The sequence below is a fragment of the Panicum hallii genome, chromosome 2 (assembly GCF_002211085.1).
Source record: "Panicum hallii strain FIL2 chromosome 2, PHallii_v3.1, whole genome shotgun sequence".
Taxonomy (NCBI): Eukaryota; Viridiplantae; Streptophyta; class Magnoliopsida; order Poales; family Poaceae; genus Panicum; species Panicum hallii.
This window is the reverse complement of record NC_038043.1, coordinates 52,754,378-52,772,590: the sequence shown is the minus strand read 5'-3', so window position 1 is coordinate 52,772,590 and position 18,213 is coordinate 52,754,378. Positions and strand designations below refer to the sequence as shown.

Genomic DNA, 18,213 nt, shown 5'->3' with positions numbered 1-18,213 from the left:
CCTCAGGGTCTCAGGGCGGAGTCGACCAAGCCGCGCCCCATGCCCGGCCGTGTGAGCTCAGTCGTGTTCGCGTCAGGAATGAGCTCTTATCTTCTGGAGTAGATCAGGCGGAGACGGCGGGGAGCCGAGGAGGACGCCAACGCCGGAGCCGCACGGCCGGGAACAGAGCTGCTCCGAAACAGGGGGCTATATGAAAATAGTCTCCAAATTAGGGGTATGTTTGTAAATTATAGGGCCCTAAATGAAACTATTTGGGGGTCTATATGTATTTTGTAAATTTGCGCCGGCTTCACGCAAGGCAGCCGGTGAGGCCGCGCCGGCGCCGGCGACCGCAGCCAGCCGGACCGCCAGGCATCCAACGCGAGACGCTACCCTCCTTCCAGCAGCGGCGCCAATCCCCGGCACACCCCTACTTGGGGTCCTGCTCCTACGATTCCCTGTGTTGAGGTCCGGCGAGGTGAGCCGAGGCACCGCCCGATAAGGCAGCAGCCGCTGGCCTGCAAGGCTTCCGGCTATATTCTTCCCTGGCGCTGCGCGCCGCACCCTCAGATGTCGGCGTCATTCGTCAGCGATGGCTCGGCGGCGCGGTGCTCGGCTTAGTTCCTGGCCGGCGTCTGCCGCGAGGGACACGCGCACGCCAACGAGCGCCCGTCTCCGAGCTCCGGTGCCTTCTCCGCGAACGCGTTGCGGGGCTAGCGCCATGGGCAGCTACGGCACTGTGGAACTGATGAGGAGTTCGTCGTGGAGGGGAGGTCGATCTGGACGCCGTGCTACCCGGCGAGTACCCCGGTCAGATAGCCAGTTCCACGCAACAGAATATAGACTGTTAGGCTGAACACATTTCAACAACGTTGAGATCGGCAGGTTGGATACGAACAAGGAGTTCATCTGAAGTTAACAATGTCAGAGCTTGTTATGACGGCATCTCTGAATTTCAGAATTCCACCTCACTCAGCATCAATGGAATTTGTCTGCAGGGCAGGCTAAAGACAGATAACCAAGTGAACCAGGTGGCCACAATTGCAGAGCCAACGAAGCAGACGGAGCTCGGCGTGTGCCAGTGGACGTCCACCTCCGGCTTGTCGACAGCTTCAATGGCAGCATGCCTACGAGCGCGTTCGAGACCTCCGGCGGTTCTCGTCGACGATCCCGGCGAGGTCGGCGGTGACGAGGAACGCCCGAGCCCGACTGCATCAGGGGTGGACGGTATTCCGACGTCTACCGTCCAGGGTGGACGGTAAATGAAATACCGTCCACCCCTTGGCCCCTCCGATCCGTTGGATCGGACTCGTACGGCCTCGATCGCCTGCAAGCTACCGAGGCCCTGGCGAGTTGCTCACGTGCTCGTCCGCTTGCCGCTCCCCCCGGCTCGACGACGGCAAAGACACCGTGTTGCAATGAGGATCGTCACGCCATCGCTCATCCTCGTCGCGACTGGCGAACGCCTGGGACGCCGGCTACATCTGCTTACCGCCCGGCAGCGGGAGCGCTCGACCATGCGGTCCAGCGCCGCCGATTCGTCGCCGCATTGACGATTCGACGTCGAACCTTTAATTTCCATCTGGGCAAGCAGTCCCACTAGCAAGCGATGCACCTTCAAGCCTGCAACGCCTCACGCCCGGCGCCCGGCGCCCGCGCTGCGGCGACTGCGGTATGTGTCCAACTCGCCGGCGAAGATGATCGACGGCGTCGCGCACCAAGCGCGCGTGCGGTTCTCCAGACGTGGACGTTCCCGCGACCGAAGAACGCCAAAAAGGCGCCGAACCGTACTGTGCATGACCACGGCGCGGACGGCGAGCGGCGCCGCTCCATGCCCAATGGGTGTGTAGGTGTGTACATCCGAGCAGCCATGGAAGCAAGAGGATCTCGGCGTGTGTCAGCAGCAGCTCGGTATTTGGATCTTGCATGGTTGCAGGCACCGGACCGTGCTGCAAAGTTTCAAGATCAAACAAATTCTGCAGATGGGGATACCAACGATCGAAGTATGCACCCAAAATTCTGCAGACGTGGATCATGGCGGCTCATTGTACGGCAAAAGTTTAAAGCTCGAATTGATGTTGCAGAGAGAGATGTATAAGGGAGAAGACTTCACGGGGGCTGTCCAACTCTACGCGACCATGGAGGCACGCTATTGCTGCTCCGCGCGGCAACTGGCTGTGCACGGCGGTCTCCCTCGATCCCGACAAGCTGCCCCGCGTTTGTACGTTCACCCGTAGCGGCGAACGCCGCTGGCCAGCCGGGCGTGCCCCGTGTCGCGCTCGGCGCACGCCGGTACGCGCGTGGCCGTGTGCAACAACCGGCCAGCTGCGGTGGATCAGGCATCAGCTCAGCGGCCACTAGGACCTTCATGTCCTGTGCGGAAGCTGCGAACGCCCACGGTCGATGTCAGCGGCTCAACGCGGCGTGGTCGCCATCGATGGCGCCGGCCAGCCCGCCCTCAGGGGGTGGACGTCGTTTCATTCCCCGTCCGCGGGTGGACGGTAAATGAAATACCGTCCACCCTGGGCCTCTCCTGTCCATTGGATCAGAGTTGTACGGTCTGGATCGTCCGCGAGGCAGCGAGGCCCTTCAGCCTTCCTCTCGCGTCGAGTCTAACGCAGACCACGGCGGGGGTGGTCAGCGCGCGCGCGGCACCTCAACGGCCACCTGCCTCTGTACGGCGCGGCGCACCCTCCTACCGATGCCGGCGTTGGCAACGGCGCGGTGCTCGGCTCGCCGGCGGCGGTGGCGCATGCCGGGCTCGCGGCGCACTTCACCTCTCGGCCAGTCTTACCGTCGCCGCGAGATCCTCCAGGACGGGCCTACGTCTCGCTCATCCCCGCTGCGAACGGCGGCCGCTTCTAATCTACCGGGTAGTCCGGCAGCGGGAAAGAGCCTCCTCCGACGACAGAGCTACACCACTCTGTTCCGGCGGCCGCGCCATCCAACGCCAAGCCCTCCACCTTCTGTTATGCTCAGCATGACCGCTGGATGGAGCAGGCGGCGAGCACGCTTGGCACGGCCGGGTGCTCGACGCTGGTGAACGCCGCCTATGTGTGGACGTGTGGTTACTGGCATACGCCACCATGGCCGCCGCTGAATGCAGACGCACGTTTTAGATAGGGTTTATGGGAGATCCCAAAGAGCTTCTGCCAGGGAGGGTGGAGTTTCATGAGAACCCCTCGACCTGTATCTGTGAAAGGACTGATGGCAAAGCCAAATCTCGAAACGATCAAGTCTTGGATAGTAGTAGTGACAAAGGCCAAGCCATTGCTGAGCCAGCAATTCCAAATTAGTATGAGGCAAAGTCATTGCTGAGTCAAAGAGAATAAGAGATGGCTGTTTGGAAATGGACGATGATGCGTTGGTCAGACCAGAGGATCCTGATCTGGAGCAGATTCTTTCAGGCTAGCTATGTTGCAAAACCGGCGTCAAAGAAATTTCCCAACCATTTTTTGGCTGAGTGATTAACGAATTTTGACCCCTTGAAATTGTACTTATCTTTTTGCGATGCAAATGTACATCCTTCACTCAGTAGTGTACTAGTGTCTGGTTCCTCAGTTTGAAACATTTGTGGCTTGTTGCCTATTTCAGCTTGTAGCATGCGTTTTGCTTCAGTTTATTTCGTTGTGCAAACCAGTCAGTCCGTGTCCGTAGCTTGTTCCGCAGGAGGCGCAATTGTGTCGTGTGATCGAGTGGCGTTGTTGCGAATGTCTTTCAGCGAGGCGGCGTCTTCAGTTCACAAGCTGGTCGGATTCCTGCTCGGGGTGTAACCGAGGCGGCGGCGGCGGCTGACGGCAGGTTGGCGGGCCTTTTTCTCTCTGAGATATTACCAGGCCTCAAATATCAGGGCTAGTGCAGCCGCCAGGCCATCACTACCAGCCCAATACGCTCATATGAACCCGTTCACCAATGGGCCCCATCTCGTTCGGCTGTTCTTGTTCCCCAAGGCCCCAATTGAAGGCCAATTCCCCCGGTCGCTGACGCTGGTGGCAGCCGCAAGCGCCGCCTGCTCGTCGCCGTCCGCTGCTCGTCTTCGTCCCGTACGGCCGCCAGGCGAGCTGCGGCTTCGACCGCAACCACACCAGCAGGGCAAGAGGTACGTATGGGGCGGGCACAGATCCGCACCGCAAATAGGGCGAGCCGGCTGGATGTATTTTTGAAACCAAATCGTCTGCTTTAACTTAGCAGTCTTCATACGATGTATCCTGTTTGAAACAGCAAGTTACATAGGTTTTTTTTTGGGGGGGGGGGGGAGCAAATTAGTTAGGGTAGCTCGGGTTGGTCGGTTCCTTCTGAAGCATCGATTGCTTCACCAAGCGGATAAACCCGATGGCATATCATTGCATTGGGGTCTCAATTTGCTGTAGAATTTTCAAGTAATAGTGTCACGTAGTAAGCAATTGGGTATGGTAACCACTGTAATGTTATTACTAAAGTAGTACTTCAAAAGTATCAACTGATGGATCTAGCCTGTGCTTACGTGCTTAGTAATTTCATCAGGCACAGGTAGATGTTTGGCTGATATTCGACCAATTATCTGTAGCCTTATTCATATCTGGCAGTATCCCACTACAATTCCAACTCTGGAAAAAAAAAACATGTCAAATCAAATGAGCTAAATTTGACTGCTCACACACATATCTGGGAGCAATTGCATCTGATTTGTTTGCTGTTTGGTCCGGCGCTAATAACACAATTTATTTTCCAAAAATGAAATTATAGGGGAAGCCCATCCCTTCCATGGAATCGGGTACAACTCAATAAGTCTGTTTCTCCTTCTGTTTACAGGTTGATTATCGGTTGGGTTCTGATTTTCGGATTCGTGGCTCTTGTATTGAGGCGACAAACTAAAACAATCAACAACCATGCAGGTTTGGTAGTCTGAACTATCTCCCTGGATTGCTTTCCTTGTAATCTTATCGCCTTTTCTGTGATTGATGCTGCTACTTGGAGGCGTTTTACATCTTCTGTTGTCAAAACTACCTCTTGAGAAACAGATTGGCGCATTCTGTATACTGTGATGTTGAACAAATTTCTTTTGGTTAAACAAAGGGAACCTGTTCTTCAATCCTTTTTTAGAAACTATGGAATTCTTGGCACGCTGTTGTAGATTTATAAGTGGGGCCAATTAGCCATAATAGGAAGTACAGTAGAGCCTGGAATGTAGTTAAGAAATCCATATGGTCATTCTTGACTTGACTGCTTGAGGAGATCTATGCTCCTGAAGCTTCCTGCTGGAACTCAGTTAGGGGTTTATCATAGAATGCTGGCTCCCTAGCCATAATTGAAGTACTAGAGATATTCCTGAACTTATTGTAATATTTTTTTTTGGGTATGTTGAGATAGTATTATGGGAGTACCCTTTGAAGTAACAAATTCCGATAGGTTCTTCCGCAGAACATATTTGAAATAGGACTGCAGGAGTATCTGCCATTCATATAACCTTGGTGTATTAGGATCTTGATAGACATTTTGAAGATATCAGAGCCATGGTGTTCTTGAGCAATCTACCTCTTTAATCACTGTTTTTTTTAATCTGTTGATTTATATGTTAAAGTTCACTGGCCGCTACATACTTGGAGCTTCAGACATTGCTATATCCATTTCTAGTTGCTTGGCTGGTTCTAAGACATTGTGTTGAGTATTACTTGGTTTTGTAGATGTTCTTGTTTCCCATTTTGACCTCGGTTCATCACCCCACCCAGTATAAATTCCCTTCAGATTATCTGGATCATGGTCTTTTACTATGCTGTTTCATTGGCTAGATTGTTCTTTGGCATTTTGACTGCAAGATTTCTAACACAACTCACTATTTTTAAAGGCTAGTGATAGGTTCAACATAAATTCTCAGCTTGAGCATCTTCAAGCCAAATATGTTGGCACAGGACATGCGGACTTGACCAGATTGTAAGTATCTTTTTTCTTCATTAAGAAAAGGCTAACTGAATTGTGAGCAATGCTTAATATTTTTTTAAATATGAACAGTGAATGGGCTGTAAACATTCAGAGGGATAGCTATGCCTCTTATATTGGGCACTATCCAATGCTGGCATATTTTGCTATTGCTGAAAATGAATCAATTGGAAGAGAGCGTTACAATTTTTTGCAGGTATGGAACTTGTAACTGTTCTACTAAAGTTTGTTGAAGTATGTTTGGCAAGTTTTAACTGTTCTACTAAGTTATACTACAGCAAAGTATGTTTGGCAAGTTTTAATTCCTCTACTAAGTTATAGTATGGTGAAGTATGTTTGGCGAGTTTTAACTCTTCTACTAAGTTGTAGTACGTCAAAATTATGTTTGGCAAGTTTTTACTATTCTACTAAGTTATACTTGAAAATTATATCGAAGTGTATACCAAATATGGGGCATATATATTAGAGGTATGTTTGGTAAGTTTTAACTATTCTACTAAGTTATTGTTGAAAATTATGTCAAAGATTAGACCAAATCATGATGCTAAAAGAAGGGTCCTCCTTTCTCCCTGCAAGAAACGAGATGTCTTGAATAGAATAGAATCAGTGCTGGTCAAAGGATCCTTCCTAAATTTAACATAGAATTAGATATTTGTTGAAGTAGTTAATGATGCACTCAAATCAAAGTGTTGGTTTTTGTCCACATATTGTTCTTGCAAATAGAATCAATTGTTAAAGCCATATCCATAAGCGATTGTTTTCGCGTCAGTATCTTATTGATTGGGAATTGGAGCCTTATGTTTTTCTGTATTGATTTTTTCCATACTATTGACATTTTCTAAACTCTATCACATCAACTGTGGTGGTAGATAGGCTAGGGGTGTGTTCGGTACCGGCCTCTAAAGGCCAAATCCTCTAAACTTTAGAGGATTGGTACCGAACGGCCCTATAATTCCGCGGTAGTGTTCACTTTAGACCTCTAATTCTTTTAGAGCCACCGGCCACCCTAAAATCTCTAAAGTCGCGTCACGGTTCCCCGCGCGGCCCGCTCCTCCGCCGCCCGCTCCTGCTCCTCCCCCCGCGCGCCGCCGCCCGCTCCTCCGCCGCCCGCTCTTCCGCCGCCCGCTCCTCCGCCGCCCGCTCCTGCTCCTGCTCCTCCCCCCACGCCGCCCCTGCTCCTGCTCCTCCCCCCACGCCGCCCCTGCTCCGCCCACCCCCCGACGCGGCGCCTCCCCCGCCGCCGCGCCCCTGCTCCGCCCTCCCGCCGCGGCGCCCCTGCCCGCGCCCCCCGACGCCGCCTGCGCCCGCGCCGCCCCTGCTCCGCCCACCCCCCGCCGCGGCGCCTCCCCCGCCGCCCCTCCCCCGCCGCCGCCCCTGCTCCCCCCCGACGCGGCCCCTCCCCCGCCGCCCCTGCTCCCCCCGACGCGGCGCCGCCCCCGCCGTCCCCTCTCTCCCCCCCACCGTGCCGCCGCCCCGCCGTCCCCTCTCTCCCCCCCACCGCGCCGCCGCCCCCTGCTCCTCCCCGCGCCGCGCCGCTGCCCCCTGGTCCTCCCGTGCGCCGCGGCGGAGGCCGCCGAGGCCGCGGCCGCCGCCCCCTGTCGAGCGCCACCGAGAAGCAGAGGAGTCGGATCAAAGCTTTAGAGGGCTGTTCGTAAATATTAGAGCTCTTGATGATTAGACCTCTAATTTATGGGGCTATTTTTTAGACCCCTCTAAGGGGAAACGAACGCACCTTAGGTCCACCTTTTCCTCTAAGATGCAGCCTGTTGCACAATTTTTAAGTTGAAGTTCAAATTTGATGTCAAAGTTCAAAATATTTTGTTCAATCTCTAGTGAAAGTGAATATGGGTATTTGAAAAATGGAGATAGTAGATGACATGGTTCAGCTACATTGTTAAATCAAGTCTTTTGTACACAAAACAGAATATGAAGAATAGAACTGCGGCACACAATTTGCTATTGATGAGTTTCTGTACTAAATTGCCGCCATGCCTGCCATTAATAATTCTATTGTATCTCTGTCTAATCTATTAGCATGCTAAAAGCGTTTCATTTGGTACATAACTTACATTGTATACCATAATCTAAAAGAGATAAAAAAATTTCCTACCAGTTTGTTTTGATATTTAGCCATTGCCGATTACCCTGCAATTGTTCGATGAGAACTTGAAATTAAGTGTAATGATCCATTGTTTCTATGTCACAGAAAATGCTGCTTCCATGCGGCCTCCCTCCTGAGAGAGATGAAGACTGAGCCTCTGCATGATCCTAATGCATCACAAAAGTAGCTTGTATTGAACTCAGGTTGGCTACCGACGTAAAAGGGGGCACACTTGATTGGCCAGGCTAGTAGTATCTGTGGCTATGTTTGAAATTTTGAATTCCCTGATCGTGTATCGCACGCTTTTGGCTTATCCTACATAGACCTTTATCATGAAATCCCAAATTTTCAGAGTATTTTTTAACATAATCTTCAGAATATTATTCATGCGTTTCAAGGAACGTTTGCAGCTATAGGTTGGGGTTTTCCTCGAGTAAAAACAATTGAGCTTCCAATTTTGAGGTTTTCCAGGTACAGTCACTATATTTGGGAGCTACAGAGGAGAGAGAGGAGACGGTGCCATCTGCCAGTGAGAACGAGAAAGGAGTGGACACAACGGGGACTTGCTCGCAAGGTCACTCGCGACGCGCCCGGAGGCCGGAGCTGATCCGATCCCTCACAGCACCGTAAGAGCAACTTTAGCAAAATCTCTACTTGAAATCCTGCTTAAAACAGGAACCGAAGGCACACAGGAGCAATTTCAGCAAAATTTCTACTTGAACTACTATTTAAAATAAGAAATAAGAAATAAGGACCGTGGAAAAAAAATATATTTCAACAGGATCCTGCTTAAGTCTAGAGTAGGGAGAACCACCTTCCGAGCCCCTTCTCCCACGGCTCTCTAGGAGGCCCCTACTTTTCAGCCGGTTGTTTTTATCTCGCGTGCTTCTTCTTTTTTCCATCTCTGTCCGGTCTCTCTCCATCCCGCACCCACCGGCGCCGTCTGCATCCGATTGAGCACGATTCGCCGCTGCCAGATCAAGTCCCTACGCGGCTGGATCTAAGCCTTCCCCACCGCAGATTCCGCCTCCCTCGGCCGGACCTCGCCCTCGACCGACCCTGCTCCAGTTTCTCGGTCCCTGAGCTTGAGCAGGCGAGCTGCCGGGGGCTTGGGGCGAATCCATTGCTGGAGCTCAAGCATCGATGCTTTCCTCTCATGCTTCTTTGATGCCAGCACCTATGCTCGAGACTGGGACAGAGGGAGGGAAGGGCGCAGGCGACGTTCCTACCGGACGGGCAGGCAACGCGGCCGCCGATTTGGGCGCTGGCCGCTGGGGGAATCGAATGGCCATAGGGAGAGAGAAAGAGGCAATCGAGTGCCCATAGGGGGAGAGAGAGAGAGAGAGAGAGAGGGGCAGCAGAAGAGACATGGAAGAGAATGAAAAATAAAATAAAATGCTGACCCACCGACAGATAGGTCCCACCAGCTATGAAAAAGTAGGGACTGATATCTGGGGGCTGTTGCTGCGTACGAGAACTAAACAAGAGTCCGAAAAAGTAGGGATAGCTTCTATTTAAAACGTAGAAATTTTAAAATACAGATTATTGCTAGAGATGATTTAAGAATAGTGCTGGAACTCCCGATCGTTTCAAACAGACCACTCCTCCCATCTCTCGTCTCTCCTTGCCATCTCACGGCTTCACCGGAGGCGACGCGCACCGGGTGGGCGGTGTTGCCGGCGGCGGCTCACGTACTTGTCACGCGGGCCGCAACGGTCGGTGCGTTTTTTTCGCATCGCGAGATTATCATCCGCCTCCTCTCCCTTTTACTGCTGTGGTTTAATTTCTTACAGTGTTTGCTAGTGCTGCGGAGACGGCACGTGATCTTTGCCGTTTTAATCACTCGTAATTACCTTAACATACATCAGCTAGCTTTTGTGCTTTATCGTTTCGTGCATAATGTCTCGTGAGGCTAGCGATGACATGCCGATACAGGTAAATGGTGTTTTGGCATGCCCAGCGGGGTGCATATCGAGTGCTCATCGCGCGATCTCTATCCGGCGTCGATGATGGCGTGGCACTAACCTTCCATCGAACAATGGTGTCGGTGTCGTATAGGCCATGACACGAGAGAGAGAGAGAGAGAGAACGAGCCGGCATCGGACGGCTTCGCGAGAGCGGTGGGTTATCTTTATATCTTTCAAAAAAGAATCCCAACACCATGTCTCTACCAGGTCACACTGCTCAGGAGAGGTCATTACAAACTTCCAAATCACCTCTAAGATGATGCCAAGTGGCGCAACACAAGGGCGTCAGACAAGGCATTTGCGCAAAGTTTTCACCTGTCACCGCCAGAATTGATTTTGCACGGTGAAAGATAGCCCAATCTCGCGAGCCAGCACCGTCATGCTTGATCTCTCTATGCATTGTCATGTCTTGTAACGCTGGCACCATTTTGAAGTCCGGTTGTTCGATGGAGATGGGGTGGGCTCTAGCAACGACGATGCCCGAATGGAAACTGCATGTCAGTGAGTCGATGTCTGCCTCATGTGGTAGGGGACACCGTGAGTCGATGTCGGTGTCTGGCCTTTGTGCACCGGAGCAAAGTGCTGACGACTAGATTGTAGAGTTTCGTGCCTATTGGCGAACGGATTCTCGACCTGTGCAGGTCTTTTGGTGTCCTCGGTTCAGTGCGTCCTCGCATGCATAATGGTTTTCCATACATGTAGTCGATTGACTAGCGTGAGTTACTCCTCACCGCTCATGTAATCTCTGTGTACATGTACTTGCCTTGCCTATATATGGGCCATTGAGATATGAATGCGGCGTTATATACATTAATTTGCATGGAGAGCGTTAGGTTCTGAACTGAACTTTTGAACCCTACCTTCTTCTTTTTTCCCACATCGTGCCACCATGAGCGACACCAACACTGCCATTGTCAACTACTTGACCGACGTCACCCTCAACAACTCCACCATCACCGTCTTGTTTCCGCGACTGCCAATGCCGCAGCCTTAATAATCGTGGCCTCTTCCTCCCTCTCCAACGACACCTATAGTGTAATCATTAAGAGTCTTGTCCCAATCACCCTTAATATGCAGGCCAAAGAACATATTTCTCTTTGTCCTCGGCATTTCAGCCTTCGATCCCATAGCGATGCAGATACACCAATACCAATTGGGCGGGCATGGTGTTCTAACACCAGACGATTGGGCGGGGTGCCCTAATATATGAATCGCCTTGTAATAAGCCACCCGTCCAATAGGCACCGGTGTATCCACATTGACGTGGGATCGAAGGGGTTGGAGTGTCCGAGGACGATGAAGAATATGTTCTTCTAGCAGAGGGGGATGGAATAAGTTTCATGATGTTTACACTATGAGTGAAGTTGGAGTGGGAGGAAGAGGTCGTGGCAATAGAGGCTGTAGTGTGGGCAACCGCAAACAAAAAAGTGACTGTTGTTAAATATTTGAGGGCAGTTGTTGACGGTAGTGGTGTAGTAGCTCATGGTGACACGAAGCGGAAAAAAAGATAGAGTTCACAAGTAAGGTTCAGAACCTATTGCTCTGATTACTATGCAAGTGCACACTATACAGAATGTCACATTGTATTCTTATCTCAATGGTCCATAAATAGACAATTGTATGTACAGAGGTTTCATGAGCGGTGAGGATTATCTTATTCTAGTCAATCGACGGCATCTAAGGAGAAACGGTGAATGTGAAGACGCTGTAAATCAGGATGTACGTTGGAAGACTTCCACGGGATCCAAGAGCATAACGGAACACCAGTTGACCTCATCCGCTACTTCCATAGGTCCAACGAATTGGTCCTGTCTGATTTCGTTGGTAAGTGATATCAACCAACAATTAAAATATGATCTTGGTGGAGCAGATTGATCGATCGACTTGTCAGTCTCATGTCGCTCTTGGTGCGGCGAGGATTCTGGGTCGGAAGGACTCCCCTCCGCCTGAAAGCCAGAGGGAGCAGAACGGAGTAAACCCATCTGGCATGAACTTCACCGTCAGTGGAGCCGGCGTGGTCAAGGGGACAAACGAGAGGCGCCCAAGCTCGGCACCCAGATCAACAAGTTCAAGAGGATGGTCAAGAACGGCATCATCGACGACGGCGGCTTTCAGATTGAGGTACCGTCATCAGATCATCTCTGAAAGCTAAGTGTTGCATGCGCTGCGGTACCGGAATTGTGAACGACGACGAGGTGGTTAAGACCTCGATCTGAAAGCTGAATTTTGGGCTTCCGTCATCTCTCTCTTTACCTAAGATCAATCGTTAAGGATCAATACTACTAATTTCGATCACACCCGCATCCATACTAATTGTGTGTTTGTCATGAACTAGGGGAACATCTCGGTCGATTGGCTTGTTAACATAATGCCCAAAGTATGCTAGTCAGATTAGCACCATATGCGTCCATGTAGTAATTGTTAAATGATTTTTTTTCTAATATGTTGTTGCTTTCTGTAAAAAATAAATCATAAACAGTATAAGGATCACATTAGGTTTATCAAAATATGTTACACCGATTTTTGGCTCCAAGCTATTGTTGTTGTTTTTTTGTAAAAAATAGCATAAACTGTATAGGTGGACCCATGGGACCTGCTTGCTAGAAATATTAGCTACAGTATGTAAGTGGATCGCGTGAATAGTTGAGCGTTGGACTCGTGAACAGTAACATGACATCTAGAATATCTCCAAAACTTGAATCCTTAGTATATAGGTATTGATTAGGGCATGGTTTGTAATAGAAAACCTTAACTAGCAATAGCTATGCAAATACATTATCCTAAATAGAAGGGAAAAGCCCACTATACAAGCTCCAACTATCATAGAAGTCTGATTTTCAACCCTCTGCTACAAAACTAGATAATGGAGGCCATTCAAGTATTGAAACCGAGCAAATTTGGCCCCCTAGATTGTTTCCCATTGTGTGAAAAATAAAAAAACCATTTTAATCTAAAAATATAAACAATTCACTTTAAATAAAAAAATTATGAAACTAGTAACACCATCACTTTTATAAAAAATGCATTGTAGCTCTACTTGTCCGTTATATGGACCAAATTTGTTCTTTGTTCCTAGTGTTTTTTAGCTTGTTTTTGTGTGTATTATTTTTAAATAAATAAGATACAAATAACTCCAAATAGAGCACCAACATATAGTTATTTTTACAAAACTTTCGGTACCAATTTCATATTTTTCTGATTTAAAATGAACTAGTTTTCAATTTTTTTAAGGTCGGACCAGATTTTTTTTAACAACTTTTTAAAATAGAAAACCACCCAAACCTGTGTATTGTAAATTATGATGTTCACTAGAACTAGTTACCAGATTGCTAGCTTGTGATACAATGTTGTTCGATTGTTGGTCCAGTCCATTTGATTAATAGACCAATCAAGTATTTAGAAGGTAGACTTAACAAGAAGGCGAGCTAGCATTTCTGTTGGCTTCCATTCATCATATACCAAGATTTTGAACAAAGAACATACACACATGTAAAATGATTTTTTGTTTCGGGAATACCAAGGGTACAACAACACACTCTTTTAAAGACAGAGGATCGCAATTCGCAAGGAGGCACCAGGTGGAGAGCACTAGTGCTGATCCTAGGGGATCGAATTCTGGTGGGCAGAGTGCAAAGCCGCGTTGCTTGCCAACCGAGCTACGATATTTTTCTTCTAAATTAAGCACTCGTTAATTCTTTCTACGTCTAAAATCTCTATAGCTGCACCAATTGACGGTTTCTTCTAAATTAATCACTAATCGATTCTTTCTACATCCAAAAGCTCTGTAGCCAGACCGCTTTGCCAACCAAGCTACGGCGGTTTCTTCCAAATTCAGAACTCATCAATTCTTTCTACGTCCAATAGCTCTACATCCATACCATTTGCCATCCGAGCTATGGCGGCGGTTTCTTCCAAAATTAAGCACTCATCGATTCTTTCTACGTCCAATAGCTCTACATCCATACCATTTGCCATCCGAGCTATGGCGGCGGTTTCTTCTAAAATTAAGCACTCATCGATTCTTTCTACGTCCAATAGCTCTACATCCATACCATTTGCCATCCGAGCTATGGCGGCGGTTTCTTCCAAAATTAAACACTCATAGATTCTTTCTACATGAGAAGCTCTATTCTTTTAAAATTAATAATAACATGCTGACAGCTGTGTATGTACCATAGCTGATAACCATTTCCTGGGTTTAAAGTCATGGAATATCACAACTTAATTTTGCAAGATACCGCTACCACTGTATGTTTTTGCAGTTCTACCAATTAAAACGTAATGACATCATTCCAAGTGAAGATACGCCAATAATGCACCATAATTTAAACTCATCATGGCATTTGAAAGTTGTGACTACTAGAACTAATTTAAGTACATATATTGAACCATGGCTACGTCTCCCTAGCTAAGAAGATTACAATTGCTGCAACATTGAAAAAATGCCCGACTAAGAATTAAAATAGAGCTAGCTAGTAGCTAGAGAAACCTAGTACCTTAGCAGCATGAAATATAAAAATAGTATAGTATAGTATGGCAGACTTGGATATTCCTGCTCCTAGAGAGTAGATATTACATGCGCATCTTGCATTTCACTCTCAGATTTGGAGTCATCACATGAGACTTCTTCATCACTGTCAATATATCAGTTAAATCCTGGTTCAGAATAGTAAATGGACCTGGAATAATTTGCGAAGACTTGGGCAATAGTGAATGGCTGCTTAGAGCCACCTGCCATGGTAGCCACATCAAATATGATGTCGTCCTGCACTTGGTCAGCGACGTGAAAAGTGGTCATGAGTGAAGCCTCGCGATTGCCTGCTGTTGGGACTGGATCTACAAAGTAGATGCAGCCACCTTGGATGGCCTGGAACTTGCTGGCTTCAACAGAGAGGCACCTGACATCACTGAGGAAGAGAGCTCGGTTGCCAATGCTGGTTACCAGCTCAAGCTTATTCCTCTCTGCGTCCACCCTATGGACTACCGGTTTTCCATGTACTCCATACCATGGCCTTGTCACAAGGAGCAACTCCCCCCCAGACTTCACAAGATAACAATCCCATGCGGGGTCACCTGCGGGACGACGAATGGTGCTGGCCATCGAGATTGTTTGCGCAGAGCGGTGGCTATGTTCCCCGGCGGTGACTGCAGCGACAGTGGATGAAAAGATGGATCCTTCCTTGTCACTGAGATACACTTTGTCATCGAAGGGCGTCATGGACAGAGGTGCATTGCGGTAATCGACCCCAAACTCTTGGAATTTCTCGCTATCCTGATCGGCCCACATGATCTTACCAGCTTCACCGGAGATGAAGAGCATCATCGGCGATGTCACCACGGTAGCCTCCCTAACCCATCCAATGATGGGCAACGACGCCTTGAAACGCACAATTAATCCCGTGAACGGGTTGAGCACGCGAACCTGGTTGGGGGATTTTGACTTCTTAAGGATGATCATGCCGCCTCCTGTTGCGCCGATGAACAAGTACTTGCGGAGGAGGGGAATGTTCTTGACGAGGAACCGACCAGTCTCGACGTTCACGAACGTGAGGACATCATCATGCCGGTCGAGCAACGCCCACTTGCTAGGTTCGAAGCGGCCGGCTTTGGCGATGTCCTTGGTGGGGCTGCGCCAGCTCGTGCAGACGGCGCGGAAGTCCATGTAGCTGTAGATGTCGTTGTCTGCCAAGAGGCAATCGCCTACTTGGACGACGAGGTCGTCAGGCAGGGAGGACCAGCCCTTGGTTGCAGCCGTCTCCTTAGCAGGGTGAGCCCCCCATTGAGTGGAGAGAGTGCAAGGCATGGTGGGCTATGCACGCTTTGGGCTTCTAGGTTTGTTGTGTTTCAGTGTGTGGAGTTCAGACGGGGAGTTCCTGACTATATATATAGCTGAATAGATAATCAGTGGGCACCAGATATATTTAGCAAGTGTTCATGAAGCTTGTTTGGAAACCTGGTGCTATGCAGCTGTAAATGGGTAATAAAGTGCTCTGCTATCTCAAAGTTCATATGCATTCATTTCTGTCTAAAAATGGCACCTCGGCGCTAGAACTAGTGTTGGCAATTTTGGCACTAATGGATAGCCTAGTAGTAATATGCTAAATTTGGCTGGTGGCGGTTTTGAGCACTGCTTGTTTATGAGGAACTAGCTAGCTCACTGCCAGTCTGCCACTATGTGAAAACGCGACTTAGGTGCCGCGACACAAGATAGGTGACAGGCTCACGACACGTATCACCTGTAGCGATACAGGTGGCGAACGCTATTGAGGCCCATCACCCATATGGCCTCAAGGCCGGGTCCACAGTCCCTGGTTCAATATGACACCCAGTCTAATTTGAACGTAGCTCGGTAGTGGCCGATAAGTATTGTGTGCATATATTTAATGCCACTTAACTAGTTGAGCAACTCTAGTTATGGCATTTTCGAATTAATTCTTTTACACGAAGTGAGGACGAAAGTGTAAGCAAGGTGTTAGAGGCATGCGGGTCTATTCCTTAAAAAATTATGCAGTGTGGTTTTAAAGAACAGGGTGTTACATCCAAACAAAACCAGCCACCTATAACATTTTGCGGACGCAGAGTGTTGTTACAGCATGTCACATGTAACTAGATTGATATGCGTTGTTAAGACCCGTTACCACACTATAAGATGACGGGCAACAATCTATACCTATTACTTGAGTGCTTCATTATTCGAAATTACCAACTTCAAAGGTTATCCACACTCAGATGCTTCATTATTTCGAAATTACCAACTCCAAACGTTATCCACATCCATCGAAAAAAGAATAAAGACCATCGCATGCTATCCCCTGTAGCAAATTATTCACAAATTATATATCATTTTTAACTCTTTTAAATACATAAATTTTGCTATACGTCTAGATATACACTATATTTAAATACATAAATTTTACTGTATTTTAGAAATCCTAAAACGAACTATGCTTTTAAAATTGATAAATGGAGGAACACTAATAAACTAAAGAAGGGGATATCAATCTCCTTCACTAGTCTCGACCGGCGTTAGATCTGGAACTAATTTTGAAGGTTCGTAGTCCCGGTTGCTGTAATATGTACTTGTAGGAGTACCGCCAGTTACAGGTGATAGGCAACATTCCGTGCTGCCACTGCTAAGCTAATCTTTACCTTCGATTTTGGCACATTGGATGCTCCCATATTTTGTCTTCTCTAATATTTGTAGTCTCTCATGTATACGGATACACTAACTTATATAAGTAACTTTTTCTGGTAAACTTCTATAAGTATGATGTCAGCGCAACAGTCACTATTGAGATAAGTAGTGCCGTAGTGGGCCTAGTGGCATCCATGCTGGTATTGTGTCAAGCTAAATATATTTTTATTATTTAAAATTTTAGCACTCCATCTATTCAAAATATATTTACGTATTTTTTAAGAAAGGTATGGCTTTAATAATTCATAAAAAACACACACGGCATGTTAGAAATGAACTGAAGTTACAAGTCATTAGGCTGACTCCAGCGGCGTCTGGTAAAGGATCCGGTTCTCTATTAACGGAGGATACTGTAGCACCGTATCACTCCAGCGCTATTCTCCAACGCGTGCTGTAAAATGGAGTCCATCGCCTGCGTCCCGCACAGACGAAGCCAGTACGGGCGTCCTCCATCGCGCTCGCCCAAATCGCATCTCCACGCGCGCGGGCTGCGGGGCGGGGCTGCTCGGGGCGGGGCGGCGCGGGACGGCGGCGCTGCGGGGCGCGGGGGCGGCGGCGCTGCGGGGCGGCTCGGGGCGGCGCGGGATGGCGGCGCTGCGGGGCTCGGGGCGGCGGAGGGGCGGCTCGGGGCGGCGGCGGGACGGCGCGGGAGGAGGGGCGGCGGGACGGCGCGGGGAGGAGGGGTCCGGCACGCGGGAGGAGGAGGGGGGCGGGCGGAGGAAGAGGAGGAGGAGGGGCGGGCGCGGAGGAGCGGCGGAGGAGGGGGCGGAGGAGGGCGGGCGGCGGGCTCGGAGGAGGGGCGCGGGCGGCGGAGGAGGGGGGCGGGCGGAGGAGGAGGAGGAGGAGGGGGGGCGGGCGGAGGAGGAGGAGGGGGGGCGGGCGGAGGCAGAGGGGCGGGCGGAGGAGGAGGAGGAGGGGGGCAGGCGGTTGGAAAAAAGAAAAAAAATTGAGATTGTGGGGTACAGAAGATGGAAATAGAGGATGTTGTTGGAGTTAAGTTTGATATAGAGAATGAAGTTGATGTGGAGGAAAAGTATAGAGGATGAGATTTAGAG

The 18,213-nt window shown here is 49.2% G+C and overlaps 1 protein-coding gene across 2 annotated transcripts; it reads left to right on the top strand.

Moving 5' to 3' along the window:
• The first annotated feature begins 3,897 nt into the window (after window positions 1-3,897).
• LOC112883611 (uncharacterized protein At4g14342-like) lies at window positions 3,898-8,770 on the top strand. Of its 2 annotated transcripts, XR_003226890.1 has the most exons (6): window positions 3,898-4,078; window positions 4,771-4,853; window positions 5,804-5,889; window positions 5,968-6,091; window positions 8,102-8,199; window positions 8,468-8,770. XR_003226890.1 is itself a non-coding variant. In XM_025948942.1 (5 exons), the coding sequence occupies exons 2-5, from the start codon at window positions 4,848-4,850 to the stop codon at window positions 8,147-8,149; spliced, it is 264 nt and encodes an 87-aa protein (XP_025804727.1). In that variant the 5' UTR covers window positions 3,900-4,078; window positions 4,771-4,847; the 3' UTR covers window positions 8,150-8,365. The 2 variants fall into 2 exon arrangements, 1 of the variants encoding a protein (XP_025804727.1); XM_025948942.1 differs by lacking the exon at window positions 8,468-8,770 and having other exon boundaries at window positions 3,900-4,078; window positions 8,102-8,365.
• The last annotated feature ends 9,443 nt before the right edge of the window (window positions 8,771-18,213 follow it).

Excerpts from the sequence above, each read along its gene's own strand:
- LOC112883611 (XM_025948942.1), top strand. Across the intron at positions 5,890-5,967 it reads CATGCGGACTTGACCAGATT|TGAATGGGCTGTAAACATTC; the intron begins GTAAGTATCTTT and ends AAATATGAACAG. Across the intron at positions 6,092-8,101 it reads AGCGTTACAATTTTTTGCAG|AAAATGCTGCTTCCATGCGG; the intron begins GTATGGAACTTG and ends TCTATGTCACAG.